General features: G+C 41.3%; 1 protein-coding gene across 11 annotated transcripts in view; it reads left to right on the top strand.

Moving 5' to 3' along the window:
• Nucleotides 1-17,200, top strand: part of FRYL (FRY like transcription coactivator) — a 176,231-nt gene that overhangs the window by 31,041 nt on the left and 127,990 nt on the right. Inside the window, exon 1 of one of the 11 annotated variants that reach the window (XM_038178838.2) lies at nucleotides 14,304-14,432. The exons of the other annotated variants lie outside the window; for them this stretch is intronic. Coding sequence (XP_038034766.2) covers nucleotides 14,354-14,432 — 79 coding nt within the window. The 5' untranslated portion in view covers nucleotides 14,304-14,353. Of the gene's footprint in view, nucleotides 1-14,303; nucleotides 14,433-17,200 lie in introns of those variants that run through there. 11 annotated transcript variants of the gene reach the window in all.

Raw genomic sequence — 17,200 nt, forward strand, 5'->3', positions numbered from 1 at the left:
TTTAGCAGAGTCACTATGATAATGGTGTTTTTTAGGCTCAGAACTCCCTTGTAAATGACACGCTGTCGTGTCAGTGACTTACTTTAAAGCAATTTTACCTGATTTCTGATGTGTTCCTTATTTGTGCATGCCTGTGATTGGGGGTGGAAGAGCAAGGGCCATTGTGCTTGTATTAAAAGGCAGGGGGAAAAAAAATCTTAGTGTCTAAATACTACGGTGTAATGTGCTAATAAAAAGAAGTAGAATGAGTTAATGTTACTTTTTCAGACAGTTCAGATAGGTGGCAATGGAAAACTTGTCTTTCTTGGTTTTGGCCTTTGGATAAAATGGTAGGGTCTTAAGGCTTCATGGTCTTGGATGCTGTTGGCAATCAGATGCAGTTTTTACCCTTTGCTATCTGATGGCTCTTTTCATGAGTTAGCATGGTCTGAAATTTAACTTTATGCATCTCACTGCAAAGATGAGAGATGGTGGCACCCATCTCATTGAGTGGCGAATGTGTAGCCTTAACTATGGAACTAATTTGGTGAGGAGTGAGAAAGAGGCTGCCTTAAAAGACTCTTCTTAGCCTTTCTGATTGTAATTTTTTAACTATTTTTATTCATCTGTGGCAGGTGCTTAACAATGGCATTTGGGGAGAGCTGGGACAATTTTATGTTAGGAACAATTTTTCTGACAAACTGGAACAAGTCATAGTGGCGCCCACCATCGAAGATCGTGCAGAATAATGTCTGTTAAGGCTGTTATAGCCTTTGTTTGAAAACTCATCGAAAACTTACGCTCTTTTAGCCTGGTTTGTGTCTTCATTTAACTTTGAATGCTACACAGTTGTGAAGTTTATAGTTGGATATCACTGAGGTGCACAGCTCAAATATTTCCATAGGCATATCTTACTAATTTTGTGTTTATGCTGTACTATGCTATTCTTTATAACTCACACTTTTAAGTAATGCTTTATTTCAAATGTTATAATTTCAGAGTTATAATTTAAGACAAATAGAATAGTCTTTGTTCAGGCTAAAAGAAAATGCTGTAGGCTGAAGCTTGTAGTCAGAATAGATACCTTCATCTAACCTCGTTCAACATTTTATTGATAGTTGAGCAAATGAGGTAATAGACATAGAATGCACTTATCCTACTGTTAGAGATGAATTCTCGTTTCTCACTTGTTAAATATTTGTCAAATGGCGATTACTAGGAAGAATTTCCACAAGTCAGTAGTGCCTGACGGATATCACTTAATGGCGTGATGTCAACATGCACGAAATGCAGACTTAGTCTGTTCTGGGATCATGCTTTTACAATAGCAGATAGTAGCTGAATCCTCTTTAAATTATCTGCTTATTTCTATTTTTGTATCATGGTAATGGAATGAACTGCTCTTCTGGAATAGAGCGAAAGAACTACTGCGTTTACCAGTGGGGTGTACTGCAGGAGGCAGGTGTCAACAAAACAGGTAATAAAACAATAGAATGGCTTACAAAAAAAAAAAAGTAAATATTTATTTGCTTACTGTCAGCAGATGTGGTGTTAATGCACCACAGAACTTACTGTAGTGAAGCTGTTCAGAAGCTTGACAGGTTTTTAAAGCTAAGGTTATTTGTACTGTAGATATGTTTGAATTTGGAAGGTTTTTTATTCTTTATTCTGTTTGTTATTACTGGTGTTTAGGAAAGTTCTTGTATTAATAAGAATTTAGGTTAAATTTTGAGTCTGACAACCATTTAAAAAGTATTATGTAAGGTCCTTAAAGCAAAAAAACTGCTATTGTCAGCACCTGAAACATAAAAGCACTAATTTTGGTAATACCACTCAGCTGGGGTTGTTTGTATCAGATCTAAATATTTTGTATGGAATTCAAGAGAAGTTTTTTCTTTTCAGGATTAAGGCATATTTATCAATATTGTCTTCCAAAATGTGCACTGAACTGCTTTGTACATTGTTTTATAGCAGAAAATAAGGCCTTAGAAATGTGTAAAATATTGTGTATTTTAAAAGACATATCCATCAGAATACTTTCAAGTGCTTTTTAGAAATTTAGCTGTCTATTTAGATTTATTGGATTATTAGAACACTAGAAAAACACATCTCACTTGCTGAAGTACTTGTATATATGATTTTACACATGACAACGTGTAATAAATTTGTATGAAAGAATAGGCAGTAATTTTAAATTTACTGCAACTTTTTGATTACAGAAAAAATCTCTGATTTCACATTGTCCTTGTTGTTTGCAGTGTTAAAGGAGGCGAATACCATGACTGTTCAGTGTAAATGGGCAAATGGCAGCTGTAGCTAAGCTTGTGAAACGTGTACTTCTGGCAGAGCTGTGCTTTGGCTGTGTTGTAGGGCAGGGCAGCTAACGCTGTGGAGCAGCTGTGATGGTGAACCTTACAAGTCAAACCTGTAGCAGCCACCTAAGAGCTTTTAAAATTTATCAGTGAGCAAGTGTTCGCACTGCTCACAGTGTCCACGTTATTTCCGTGTATGTAAGACCTCTCTTCTTTTGCAAGCATGAATCCTGTTTCCCTTCAAATGTCTCTGCTAGGGAGTGGAACGTAAGCTGACAACGTGTTTGGTGGGAAAGAAATGAGTAAGAGAGCTGTAGCTGCTTCAGGGGGCTGGCAGCAGGGGCTGGGTAGACACGACCTGCCTGTGAGCACTGTGTCCCTGAAACACCAGCAGCTCTGCAGGGCACTGTCAGCTCCGTGGTGCTGCTCTGATCAGCCTTGTACAGCAGAGGATGACCGGGAGCCCCAGCATCTAGCTGCAATAAAAGTCAGTTTGGGGATCCAGGTTCTGAATTTCAGTTAGAGAAGGCTGGAGTGGTTAGTAGGCAGCTAAACACAAGTGCTGCTTTTTTTCCCTCTCCTCCCTTCAACCTCTGCTTGCTTCTTGTTTACATTCAGAGCCTGTTCCATAATACCACTCGGGATCTAGAATGCTATTTACATAAAAATCTCTAATCCTCTCTCCTGTTTTCTTATCACGCTAGATAGTATTGTTTTCTTTGAGTAATGCCCCAGGAAATTCTTCTATGTATATTTTCCATAAGTAATAAGAAACCTTTCTCAAGTGCCTCTGGAGCCTGCTCTTGCTGCCCTTTGCAGCAGAAGGTAGGGGAAGGGGATTTTGTTTATTTTTTTGAGTGTAGCTTTACAAGCAGATCAGGCTGACACAATAGCCAGTGAGAGGGGCCATCTCGCTCCCAGCTGTGCAGCCCTTCCCTATCTCCTCTCCAGCATGGCCTTTTGCTAAGCTGATTGATTTGACAAAGAAAACAGCCTGGCATTTGGGGGTGCGATGGTATTGAGGCGAATTGTTGAGGTGAATCAGCTCATCAGGGCTTCTTTGGTGAGTAGCAGGGGCAGCACTGGATGTCCTGCCATCGCTGCAAGTGACAGTCATCTTCTGGATACCCCTTCTGTTTTAAATGTATTGATATGTGGGAAATGAGCTCTTTAATATTTTAGATAAATGGAAACAAAGCATCTCTCCAGAGGTATCATCACTGCACTTAACATAATTTTTTTCTTATTGCTGCTTATAAGCCAATACAGACTGCTCCATAATTCTGACCACTCGGTAAATGTTTAAGTAATGCTTGCTTAAGACAAAGTCAACAATGAGCTGAAATGAAGTCCAGAATTATACAGCAAATCTTTAAAAGACCTGATTTTTATTGTATACTTGGCTGTACACCTAATGTACTTCCAGCCTAGTTGTCTGTTTCATCTGAATAATAAGCACAGATGAATTCATGGTGGATACATTCCTCAGTTCTTCCAGTGCATGCTTGTTTGTTCCTTACCAAACTCTTTACATCCTCTCAAAGGGCAATGTAGTAATTGTAACTTACTGCTGCTTTCAAATTGGGTGTCAGAACAACTCAAAAGTGTGCCTCGAAGGGCTGTTTCTTCATACCTAACAGGTACTCATGTAGCTTTCATGAGGAAGCAATGTATTAGTTTTCCTCTGAGATACAGTGAGCAGTGGTTACAATTTTTGTATGCCATCACAGATTATCTCTGCATCATTTTCAGTGCAAAGGTATAGCTAGTAATGCTTTGCTCTGATTTTATAATATAATATTGTTTTCTAGACTTGAAGCACTCAGAAGGTTTTCTGAGGCTTAATGATGTTAATAGAGGGTTTTATCTGGCAGCTGAATCAATGCGATGTCTCACTGCTGTAGAAATTGTGGAGATTGTGTCCTCCTACCTGTATAGCCATACTGTGTATTCACTTCTGTGGTCCTGGTGTAAGTTGGCCCTTGGTGAGACAGTTCAGCTTGTCAAACGAGGAGGGAACCACCCTTCCCTCCCGATACCAATTGATAGGAAGCAAGCCAAAATACTATGAGAATGAACCAGCAGCATTTTAGTAAGTGAATGTTAGTAATCATGGTCTTTGGGTTTTTTTCTTGTTTTTTTTTTTTTTTTTTTTTTTGTTTGTTTGTTTGTTTGTTTGTTTGTTTTTGTCCTGTCCTGCAGATAATAAATATTCAAGTTGGCAGGGCAGAAGTAATTGAATTGAAGGGGTTTCTCTTTTTATTTTAAATATATTTACACTTCAGTATAGTGTCTTTGAAACATTATTGTGAATAATTACTCTAAAGATAATGCAGTTAAAAGGGGAGTTGTGTAAATGTGGCAAATGTAACTTTAGGCTGGGGAGGGGAAGATTTTTCACTCAGTTGGAATAGGGACAAAGTCAAGTTTTTTAACTTGAGGGAGATGAAGAGAAGGGTGATTGTATGGAGAGAATGAGGGAAAACTTAATACAGCAAGAAAAACGAGCAGCTCTTCATAAGATCCTGTAATAACTTTATTAAAGAAAGCTGGGAAGTGCTGAATTCAAGACTTGGAGAAAAAAACTCCTTGTGAAAATAATATATATGCTACTGTAAAACAGTTCTCTGATTTGGTGGTAGTAAGAGGAAATAAGTGTTTTGTTTTGTTTTTTTTTAAATCTGTCTAAACAGTCCACAGGTTTTGCAATCAGTGTGTGAAAAGGGTTTACCATGTTCCTTTTTGATTCATGCTGCAAATTTCTTATGTGTACCTCAGATTTGAAAACACTATCATACCCATGATATCACATATAATTAGATAGCGATTTCTACCTGTAGCCCAAATTAGAGTCTGTAAAAGTCAGAATCACAGAATTTCTAGGTTGGAAGAGACCTCAAGGTCATCGAGTCCAACCTCTAACCTAACACTAACAGTCCCCACTAAACCATATCCCTAAGCTCTACATCTAAACGTCTTTTGAAGACTTCCAGGGATGGTGACTCCACCACCTCCCTGGGCAGCCCGTTCCAGTGCCTAACAACCCTTTCAGTAAAGAAATTCTTCCTAACATCCAACCTAAAACTCCCCTGGCATAACTTTAGCCCATTCCCCCTCGTCCTGTCACCAGGCACATGGGAGAACAGACCAACCCCCACCTCGCTACAGCCTCCTTTAATGTACTTATACAGAGCAATAAGGTCACCCCTGAGCCTCCTCTTCTCTAGGCTGAACAAGCCCAGCTCCTTCAGCCGCTCCTCATAGGACTTGCTCTCCAGGCCCCTCACCAGCTTCGTCGCCCTTCTTTGGACCCGCTCAAGCACCTCGATGTCCTTCTTGTAGCGAGGGGCCCAAAACTGAACACAGTACTCGAGGTGCGGCCTCACCAGAACCGAGTACAGGGGGACGATCACCTCCCTAGCCCTGCTGGTCACAGTGTTTGTCTGGACAGTATAAAAAATCTTAGTCATATCTTAAGAACCATTTTCCTTTAAGTATAAAACTATTGTCCTTTATAACGCATTAAAATCAATCACTGTGCTAAAAAACCCAGACCTCCCCCCCAAACTCTTAAGTATATTTAAGGTCAGTGAAGTATATACACCAGCAGGATAAAATCAGCAGTTGCATACAGAGATTTCATGGTAGTGACATCAGCAATTCAAATTTAAGATATGGACACAATAGCTTGAAGGTTTTTATTTAATAATTCTTTATTTTTGAGTTGAAAAGGGGAAAAAGTGATTAAAATGCAAAAGTTTTAGTTAATAGATGATCTAACATGTTTCTTATCCCTCCTAAGGTGGCTTTTCTTCTTGTTCCTAATGAAAATGTGAATCATAAATGGAAGATGTTGGTATTATGACATGACATCCTTCAGTAAATCATGATACTTTGGGTGGCTGTTGGCATTTTCTGTTGGCTGTACTTCTGTTAGCTGTTCTATGCCTTGATTTGTGGACTTCCATACTTTTCATTTCTTCTCTTTTAAGCTCTTAAATAACAGAATGCTTCTTACTCTAAGTGCTAAGTTTATATATGTTCCTTCTGAAAAGTATTATGTGGATCCAGGTGGAGAGAAAATAATTTCAAATATTTCATCTTAAGGACTACTTTGGAAAGGCTTTCCTTTTTCAGGAAATGGCATTCTCTGTGTGACAGCACGGGGTACCCTTTAGTTGCCCTTCAAGCAAAGAAATGTCACAACTGGCCTTTTTCAATGGGAATACATTTTCTCAGTTACTGTTACTGGAGAATAGTAACTGTTAATAGTTACTGTTACTGAAGCGTTACTGAAGAATACCTGTGATTTGGGAAGGGGTGTTCGTGGTCTCACCCGTTTATCCAAAAGGCATCTTCTTGCTCTTGTCAACTTAAAAAAGGTTTCCTTTTGTAGAATCCCCTCCCAGGTAGAGGCTTCTGACCTGGCATGCTCTTGCTCTAAGGTTTTTGATGTTTGCATTTATTTATGAAGAAGCAGTCTGTTAAGAGAAATCCACAGGCACTACTGATTTGGAGAGATGGGGAAAGCTTTCAGAAAGCCCCATCGTTTTAGCAATGGTACTTTCTAAAGATGTTCTAAAGTTCCTGTCTGCAGCAGGTGTTCTGTAAGATGCTCCAGCTGTTCAGGACTTGAAATAACCTCACTTTACAAGTTGTGGGATACCCCTTATGTACAGGTACCACATAAATAACTTGCTTCAGCCCTTTAGTACCAGGTATGTCTGTAGTGACATGCATCTATGTTGGACTATGGCAGCTTGGGAGACTTCTACTGCTTGTTGACAAGACCAGTATGGCAATCTGAGCTTTAGAAACCTTTGTGTTTGTTTTCTAATGTTAGGATGCTGTTGCAAGGTTGTATTAGATACTGACCCAAACCCCTGTCTTGTGTCTTTTGGTACCTTTAAGATGCACTGGGGTGAGCCTTTTCTCAGTTACTTTGAGGAGATGACTGCGTGAAGAAGAATATCTTTACTTTTAAACTATTTTGTAGCTTGAAAGCAGGAGAAACAGGAAAGTGGTGAATAAAGGAAAAAAGAAATAGCTCATAATTTGTGTTAAAACCAATGCACTTCTCCAGCATGTTGTTTTCTGTTGAGTAGAGATAACTTAAAGATATTTTTTCTATATTCTTTAGTTGAGATTTTCATAAGCTGCCGTTACATGGAAGGAACAGTATAGAACTGAATAGTTAAATTTGCCCAGTAGATGATGAAATCGTACTGTATGCATTTATAGGCAGATTGTGCTTTTGGAAAGCTAACCCATTAATGGTAATTGCTGAGAGGAATGATTAGTATGCTAGAGCTCTATCAAAAAATAACACGACTGTCAGAGAGCAGCCAGTTCAAATGAATAAGCATATTCTCCACTTCACCTGAACGTTTCAATTACCTAATTCCAGCTCTGTGTTTTTCTTTAACTAGTAGAGGTTGCAGTGGGGTGCCACTGCTCCTTTCCATTTGGTCTGCCGTGCCCGAGGCACTCAGTGAATGCAGAGCTGCCTGCAGGGTCCCAGGTCAAGCGATAAACATCGACTGTGCTGCATTGAAGCACTCCCAGCATCGGGCACAGGTGCCAGATGCATCTGCTTGTAGAGGCTAGGCTGTAGCCTACCAGCTGGGGCCCTTTAGAGGACTTTGTGCTGTGGCCTATTTGCAGAACTTCCAGACAACCGAGCCCTTGTTGTAAAGCGCGAGTGTTCGTTAGGTGTTTGGTATCCAAGTGTTGCTTTCAGCTGTACCTTTGGGTTTGCTGCTACTTTGCATTTTCTCCGTTCCTGATTTTTGTGTTTTTTCATTTTTCTTCAGTGAAACAGCATGCTTGCCAAGGTGTGAATAGCACCTCATATAAATGCTGTTAATTCTGACTTGCAAATCAGTGTATATGTATTAATTACCTTTTTTTCAATCTTAAGTGTTTCTATTTTGTACTCCTGCTTCGTGTTGCTGCAGGAGTATCTGTGGTTTCACAGGGATGGGGAAGTTGTTTAAAAATAATAATAATAATAAATCAGCATTCAAGGCACTTAATTGTTTAAAGCCTGCATTAAAAAATGCACTGTAATTGAACAGTGCAGCCTGTGAAGAACTATGTCATTTCAGTTCAACTAAGAAGAATGCCATGTTACTGTCATCATTTATGGTACTGGACAACTGAGCTCCGTGTTCTTGCCTTGTGTAATTAAAACATTGGAAATGATGATTTCAGGGAGTTAAAACATCAGGAGTGTGTGCAGACCCTGTCACGGCTCTGCCAGCTGTACAGCCCACAGGGCTACGGTGAAAGGGGCTGTGGTGGGCTTGTGCTGGTGAGCAGGCTTAGTGGGGATGCACCAAGCTGTTCACGCTTGCAACTCCCTGCAGTTCCCCAAGCCCTGCAGACACCTCATACTTCCCCTGGGCTGGGAAATGCTCTAATGGGCAAACAGGAATTGGCTGCGAGCTGCAGGGCTTCAGGAGCAAATGTCCAGCTCTGCTTATGGGGAGGGAGGGGCAGGGCAGGTAGGAGCTCCTTCAGCTCATGGGCAAGCATCACAGGACACTTTCAGCCCAAGCACTACGCCACTCATGCACCTTAACAGACTTGGGACTGTATTCCAATACACTAATACACTTTATTTTTATTTATTTTAATTCTGGATGAGTCTTAAATGTACTTATTTTTCTCTTTTAAGCTGACACTGTTTTCTATAGGGCTAATGTCCCTGGTCCTCACATGATGCAAATGTGATGTTTCCTGTAAAAGTGGCACAGACATCTAGCAGCTTGGGAGGAGCAGCAAAAATAGAAACATAACTGATTCGTAACAGTTGTCCTCAGGCCTTGTAGGGTAACAGAATTAAGCCTTTCCCTATTCTATCCATTTAAATGCCCAGCAACTAAGCAGGGATTTTCAAAGTAGACTTGAAACTGTTTCCAGGTTCCATTTAAAAGGCTGGTGAAAACTGGAATGCCAGCTTTCTGAAGGCAGGATGTTGGTATATTAATGCTGGAGCACAGTGAGGAGCACGTGATGCAGGATCCAGCAGATCTTAGGGCAGTTGTTTCTGCTTGTCTAACACAGAACATTTCTGCTTGTCTGACGCACAACCATATTAGTCAGACTATACCTTTAAAGCTTATTTGCAGTCAAGGAAGGTCAAAATTGAGCATTTGAGAGAGAGTAAACCACTGGGGTTCTGTAAAATTTTAACTATTTGGATGACCATGAAAATCAAGAAACTCGGGTTTGTTAAGCTCTCGAGCAGTAACAGCTATGGCTTTGTGTATTGCTTTGCCTGTCTTGTTTCCTCTTTGAGAGAGGTTGATTAAATAACATCTCAGAACTGCCTGCTGGGTTGTTTGAAGTGTTGTAGCTTTTTATTGCTGATTCGTTTCCTTGTAATCTTATGATGTTTGGTGATCTGGAAAGCTGGATTTTCAAGAAGGGCCAGACTGAAATCTGTTCAGTGTGAAATGTGTTCAGCTCTTACAAGGTTGGTAAGTTCTATGTTAAACCACCTTGAAAGCTATCTTATTTTTCAGGATTTATTTTTCGTATTTTTTTTGGGGGGGGGGGGGGGGGGGCGGGGGGGAAGGAGGAAGATAGGATTACCGTTAATAAAGGTAACAGCAGCTTACTGGAAAAGTTAAATATTAACAGTATCCTCTTTGATCTTACTCAAAGACTGCTCTACAAGAAAGTCGTGTATCTTCAGTGTCCTACCCGAGCTAGTTGGAAAACTTACAGTTTTAACTGACTTTAAATAGTAAGTATTTGAAGTTTTGCCTGAATGCATTTTCCGTCAGTGTGTATCATCCTAAAGATAAATGAAGTAGCACTGGAAACCTCAAAGAAACCTGAATGCAACAATGACCACATATATATATATTTTAATGTAACTTTAGCTGTTCTTTTAAAATTGAGTGTTTTTGCTGGGATGATTACTTTTCTACAACTAAATTTGCATTAGAGAAATCATTATGTCTGCTATCCCGGTAGAAAACAGCAAGAACTATAGCATAGAGGGGAAAAAAAGGTAGTATGATATGATAGACTCCTAGAGAAATGAAATTTTAAAACGGACTTGGGAATAACACTTGAAAATAGGAAATGAGACTAAAAACTGTGATGTTCACTGTAAAACAAATGATACAAAATGTTACTGGTTTCTGTCATTGGAACACAAACTTTGTAAATAATGCGTTTTAAAGATGACTTCATCAGGAATATCTTCACTCACAAAAAGCCCTGTGAGGAAAGTGAGAACCCCACTACTTTTTCTGTCTATAGGGATGAGGCTCAAACAACACAAACCACTTTTTTTTTTTGGCGTTGCATCTTAGTATTTGCCACAAGCCAGAGCTCTGGCAGTTACAGAAACAACAATTTTTAGACACAGTGCTTATTTTATGTACATTATTCAAAATAGTTGCTAGTGATACTTCTGGGTAGCTCCAAGAAAATGGCGTAACGCTCTTCTAAAGAAAAGCTGCATACACCACCCTTGCATACGCATTTGTAGTAACTGTATTGATCCTAGTAAGTATAGTGGTCCTTCTAGAAATGTTTTTATTAAAATATTAAACTCTATTTAAAAAAAAAAAAAAGCTTCTATTATCTCACTGTAGCACAGTAGTGCATGTTCTTTTATACTGGTTGGATCCTATTGCTACTTCTAACACTCAGAACAACTCTTCCATGCTGTAAGAGTGACCTTCAAGTTTCATTGATCTGAATATTAGGTATATAAGGTTTGTACTCCTAAAGTGCAGAACTGACTTTGCTTGTGTGATTCAGGTGTGCTGTGCATGAACAATGCAACAAATGGGTGCTCTCATAGATGCTCTAATACTTCTTAGGACAGGTGGACTTATTCTCTGGAATCTTGTAATGTGTAGGGCTGTTTCAAGCCTGAAGTCAGTAGACTTGTGGTGCTGAAACCTCTCAACTAATTTGCTTCTAGACATTGTCTTCCCTGAAAGGTTTTCATATCTGAACAAAAAGTAAGGAGTGGATTGGACGCTTGCAAGCAGCTTGCATCGCTGATAGAGCACTTCTGCTTTAGCACAGTTACGTTCTTTTCTTCGTAAGAGCTTACTGGTATCAATGTGCTCATTCACAATTATGCCTCTCCTTGACTTGAGAAAATATCAAAAAAAGTTCATAGACTTTCTATTAGTCTGTTCACTTTGGTAGGGAATTTTACAACTGGTCCAGTATCAAAATGTAAGCAAACTTCAGAATCAGTATTTACGTGTTTATTGGAATGATGTTGTGAATTGCTACTTTGTACAGAACTCCTAAGTCTAGTTAAGTAATGGCCTCATTTTGTTGAGGTTTTCTTTTTGGTTTGTTTTTCCTGCATAAAACAGCTTCAGTTCAAAACTTCTGCCTTATAGTTTAATTTAAGTGCTTTCTTTTTCCATCTTTTCTCTAGGTAATAAAATAGTGGGCCAAATATCTCATGAAAGACTTCCCATATATGTACTCCAAAGTGATACATATTTTTAGATGTTTTCAGTGGACATACTTGTTGCTCTCTATTTTAGACACAGTGTAATTTCCCAGCCAGAAGCCTGTTTCATTTTCCTCTCTGAAAATGAGGAACGTAAAAGGAATTGATGCTGAAAATGACATGTTCTTGTACAGTTTTGGAAATGCATGACGATGATATCTTGTAACTCTACACAGTGAGTTTTATTGGGCTCTGTGTAGTGAATTAGCCTTTTCTCTGCTTGGCAAGCTTTTAGGGGCTTGTAATACATGTTTTTCTTTTCCTGCTTCTTCTGTTCCTCTTCTGATTAAAAATAAAATAAAAGATGTATTTTAAAATTTGTTTTATTCTGAGATCTGCTTATTCTAGTGTATGATAGGTTACCTCATTAACTCAATTCACAGGCTAAACAGAAACAAAGTTCAAAATTGCTGTAGTTGTCATCTATAAATCTTTGATTATAAAAAACATTTAAGTTGTGGTTCTGAGGACAAAAATGTTAGAAGGTTTGTACACGGTTATACCTGTGACAGTGATGCTTGTGGTAATGCTAAGATGCTGACAGGTTTGTTAACCCTCCCGTTAAATGAACTTGTGGTATTTTTCTCTTCTTTGGGGTGTGTTTGTAGAGGATAATAGAAATATTTGCTGTATGCCGTTCTTAAATCTTGTAAATTAATGTCCAATAAATCAAACTGTGTGCATGTATATATGAAAGCAAATGTGTGTATTCATATGATATTGATGATTTTTCAGTATATATGTTTCTAATATCAAGTATTCCTAGTGTTCAGTCTTGTCACTGAAACCTTTAGAAAAACTTACACTTTTTTGTACACACAAGTCCGAATGTTCTTAAAATACTCCTAACATCTTAGAGATGTTAATGGGCTAATACTGAACGAACTGCAGTTAAAGTGAGTGGCTAGTTTCCTTGAGGAAGACCTACCAAAATTAATCAACAGTTAATATGAATAAATACTATTGCAGCAAAACCTCAGATGCTGTGGGGGAGAGCTATATAACTTGCTTTGCTGAACACATTGTTATCAAAAATAAATGCAAAGTCTTAAAAAATATTTCCTAACATTCATTCACTTTAAAAACACTCCTGTATAGAAACACTGGCAGCTCTTCTGTTTGCTTACCAGGGCTTCGGGAGGTGGAACATTGAGATTAGTGTTTCTGTGCTCCTGGGGTTTCTGGGTGATTGTTTTTTAATAAGTTTCTGGTGCTAATAATTTAAAGAATAAAAGCTGGAGGGGGTGCAACTACAAAGAACCCAAAGTGTATTTTAAAAAGTCATTATTTTTGAGGTGCTGGGAGAGTTGGCTCATGATTTTGGAATGCGTGCTGTTAACAAGGCTTCCTTTGAAGAACTCTCTGTAGCCCAGTGTTAAAGGCAGTCGGAGACTAACCATAATTAATACAGTCTTTCAAATTAGTGGTGAAATTCATCAGCCAGTTCCAAAATCTGACCTTTATATCCTACTAATAACAAAACACAACCTCTTCTTTCTTATTTAGTGAAAGGGAAAAGAAGTGCTTGAAGTATAACTCTGACTGTATTCATAAAAGAAGCGATGAAAAATGAGTATGAGGTAATTAGAGGGAGGCACAATGTATGTAACATTACCTGGATCAGGCTTATGAAAGAGAGCTTGATGCAGTGCCCCAAAGCATCGCTCTGTGTGTGCACGGCCTGCACCCTACGTGGGAAGGAAGAGATACCTGGATGTACATAGCACTTTCATGTGGTGCTATAGTCATCTTTTTGCATGGGGGGGGGATTTGACAACTCGATTATGTGGTCACTTAGTTTTCAGCAGTTAATAGTGCCATTTTTATCTAAAAAACAAACAACCCCACAGCACAGCTGGCCAAACACCCACATCAGCAGCCCCCTACCCCACTCCTGTCAGTGTGCCTCTGCTGGGCTGCTGGAGCTGTGCACTTAGCTGTTTCTGTGCTTTTTTTTTTGCTTTTTTTTTTTTTTTTTTTTTTTTTTTTTTTATTGGGGGAGAGGAAAGGATAAAAAGAAAAACAAACATGGAAAATATTTGGTGTACACCGTTTTTAATTAATCTGCTAGGAGTACATTTGAGTTCTTCCTCACGGCTGGGTTACTGCTGCTACAGGGACAACTCTGAATTACAGGGACAGTTCCGCACCGATGTAGCTCTCTCTTAATTACTTTACAGCACACTCGCTGATTCCACCTCAGACCCACACCATGCATTTTTGGGTTGCCGGCGTGGTGTGGGTCAGCTCCCCGTCCCCTCCCTTTTCTGTGCGGGGCCACAGGGTCAGCTTGGGAGCAGCTGCCCCACAGCTCTCGTCTTGCTGCAGCCTGAGCTGTCCGTGCTGCGTTTGGGCTCCCACACCCTCCTGAAGGGCCAGAAGCAGGGCCCGGCCCCCCTGTGTGTGACGCCCCCTGGAGCTGGGGGGCCCCGGGCCGGGCCGAGCCTCCCCGCCTGCTCCCGCCCGGCCCCGCCCCCGGCCCCGCCGCCCGCCTCCGCCCTCAGCGCGCCCCCCGGCCCTGCGTCAGCGGGTGCTGGAGCGGGAGCGGGCGGGCGGCAGCATGGTGAGCCTGCAGGACGCGCTGCTCTTCGAGCTCAGCATCAAGTCCCTGCTCAAAGCCTGGAGCGGCGGTGGCGGCGGTGAGTAGGACGGCTCCGGGCTGAGCGGGGAGGCTCCTTCGGGAGCGCTTGGAGCGGTCCGGGGCTCCCCGGCCGGAGCTGCGAGCAGCCCGGCCCTGGGCTTTCCAGGAGGATTCCCTGCCTGGGCTGCAGCAGCCTCCCCGAGGGCGCCCTGTCCTCGCATCACCCCTTAATGCACGCTTCAGCGCAGGGTCTGGGGCCGGGAGCTGCCGTGCACGGCGTGGCACCTCTCGGGCTGGCAGCAGGACACCAGGAGGCAACGGAGGCGACGTCCCAGCTCGGCAGGGATGCTGTGCAGCTCGTGCTCCTAAAAATTGAAAGCAGCAGCAGCAGGAGGTACCCGCTGCCTCAGCCCGAGGCTGCGTTTCGCAAGGCATTGCTTCAGGCGTGCTGCAGCGTGCGGCTCTTCTTGGCCAAGGGCTCCACCAAAGCTGCTGGGATTTGTACCCCAATACAGCGCTGCTTGCCCGATGATTCACGCGTGTCTTGTTTAAAAGAATTAGTAAGGAGTTATTTATGGTCCAGCGTATTAATCAGCCAGGAGTGCAGGCGTTCAGCCACGTCCTAATAGCTCAGGCGTGAGACTTGCTTTTTGCACTAAACTGCTGTGATTTGTGTTTTGGTCTAATAACTTCTAGGCTCACGGCTCTAACTTAGAGCAGCGAATATTTCAAAACAGGCGTCCCGATAGATTTGGCTCTTCACTTCTTGTGCTTGCATCTTAAAGTTTAACTGTAGCTGTTCCAAATTCTGCCGTGTGCTTGGGAGGTACTTGTGCTCTTGCTGAATCATAAATGATCCTAATTAAAAATATATGTCTTATAGAAGAAGTTGGAGGTGTCATGAAAAGGATCAAAAATCCTTAAAGTTGGTTTTGTTAACGTGTATTGTTCCCAAACTAAAGTAGAGCATGGGATGCATTCAGTTAGAATAAATTAAGCCTGCAGCTAGTTAAATAATTGCCGTATAAATAAGGAGCTGGACTGCAGGGTCTGGACTAGACAGCAGCATCAGCTACGATAAAACAAGGAGCGGTAACACCACCGGGGCAGTGAGGAGAGCTTGCTGGCGATGCTGTGCTTTCTCCTGCATGCCCTCCGTTATGTAAGCACAGCGGAGATCTTCCCGACTCTTCTGCCGCGAGGAGGTACCGGGTGATGCACTGACCGCCTCGTTCCCTGTGCCGGCCAGGCAGCCGCGTTTCACCTGGCGTTTCTCACAGCCCTCGCTCGGTTTTGCGCAGAGGGCTGTGATTAGGGCATAGCTGCGTGCCAGGGCAGCTGTGTACAGGAGCCGGGAGCAGACCTGGACGCAGCCTGCACGTGCCTTCACGTGTTGTGTGCTGGCAGCTCCGTGAATTGAGCCGAGGGGGCAAGCCACTTGCTTCTCCCCCCTGAAACATTTTCCAATCAAGTGATGCAGTGTGTGCAGAGCAAGGAATTACATAATGTTTATGTTGAGCACGTGTTTGGAAATTCAATAAACTTGCATCTGCTGAGAACTTACATAAGGAAGGTTTCTCCTCTGCCTTCAAAGATTCCTTAAATGCAGATGCTACTTTTTACACTCTGTGATAACCTGAGAGAGTTGTATGCTTGTATGTATTTGTATGTACATAAAAATAATCATCTGTAAAAACCATACTTAGCAGAAACCCAGCAAAGCTCCATGGGTCCAGCTAAGGGCTTGCTTAGCTGGCATAATGTTGTTGCAGTGCTGGCTAAGGTTTTATTGTAGTTGATCTTTTTTCTTTCACCGACAACAATGAAGTGACATTCGTATGGCCTAGTTTCAGGACGCTGTCTCGCTGCCAACAATTTCAGGCATTACTTCTTTTTAGAGGGAGTCAGGCATGTCCTCTTAAACCAGTGGTGTCGTGAGGATGTTCCTGCCTAAGGATTATTTGCTTACTGAAGTTGTGGACAGAGCGGTGACTTTATGCTGCCTCGTCCTTAGGTTGCATGGATCTTTCGTAGTAATTGAGTTCTGATAATGTACCTTGGATCTAAAGGGGAAAAATGTGTGATCCTAAAGTTATGAATCCTGTTTAGTTCATTGCAGTTGAGATGTGTGTCTCTGTTAAATGATTCTTCTGAGGTTGCTGATTCTGTAGCAAGAGCACCCATTTTAACTGTTGTTTGTGTTTTCAGTTGGTGTGAAAAAGCTCATGCTTTGTCCACAGAAACCTTTGTTTAATGGAGGTCTAGGTGCCATGAGAATTACTTTTAGTAATGTAATATATGTGGTCAGAAGCCAAATGTGATGCTGCTCGCAAAGGAAAGCATTATGTAATGGAAACCTTTCTCAAAGATAAGATGTGTATTTTAATGAAACCTATGTATATATTTCTGGGGCTTATCGTCTGTAGATAGTAACCAACTGCTTTCCAGTGAGCACAGGTATGATCCATTACTGCTTTCTAAAAGCTCTTCTGTGTTTCTGATATCTACCCTAATAATCATCTTGTTAAGTTCGGAAATGAAGAATTTCTTCCAGAGAATAAAAACAGAATGAAGATGTACCCAGTATATTTCCAGTAACTTGGAAATGGTTGCGGTGTGTCTCTTTGGCAAACAGGTCACAGGCTCTGTCCTCTGCGTGGTTGTCTGTCTTTAAACCCCAAAGTAAGGTAGATCTGTGCAGGAGGTAGGTCATGGGGTTTTTTGTATCGGTTTGCTCAGCTTGGTTCAGATGTCCAAGTTACTTAAACCTGAGTGTGTGAGCCAGGGCATGGTGGTAAAGCCAGCTGCATCTGTCTGTACAACCAT

Source organism: Anas platyrhynchos, chromosome 4 (assembly GCF_047663525.1).
Source record: "Anas platyrhynchos isolate ZD024472 breed Pekin duck chromosome 4, IASCAAS_PekinDuck_T2T, whole genome shotgun sequence".
Lineage (NCBI taxonomy): Eukaryota > Metazoa > Chordata > Aves > Anseriformes > Anatidae > Anas > Anas platyrhynchos.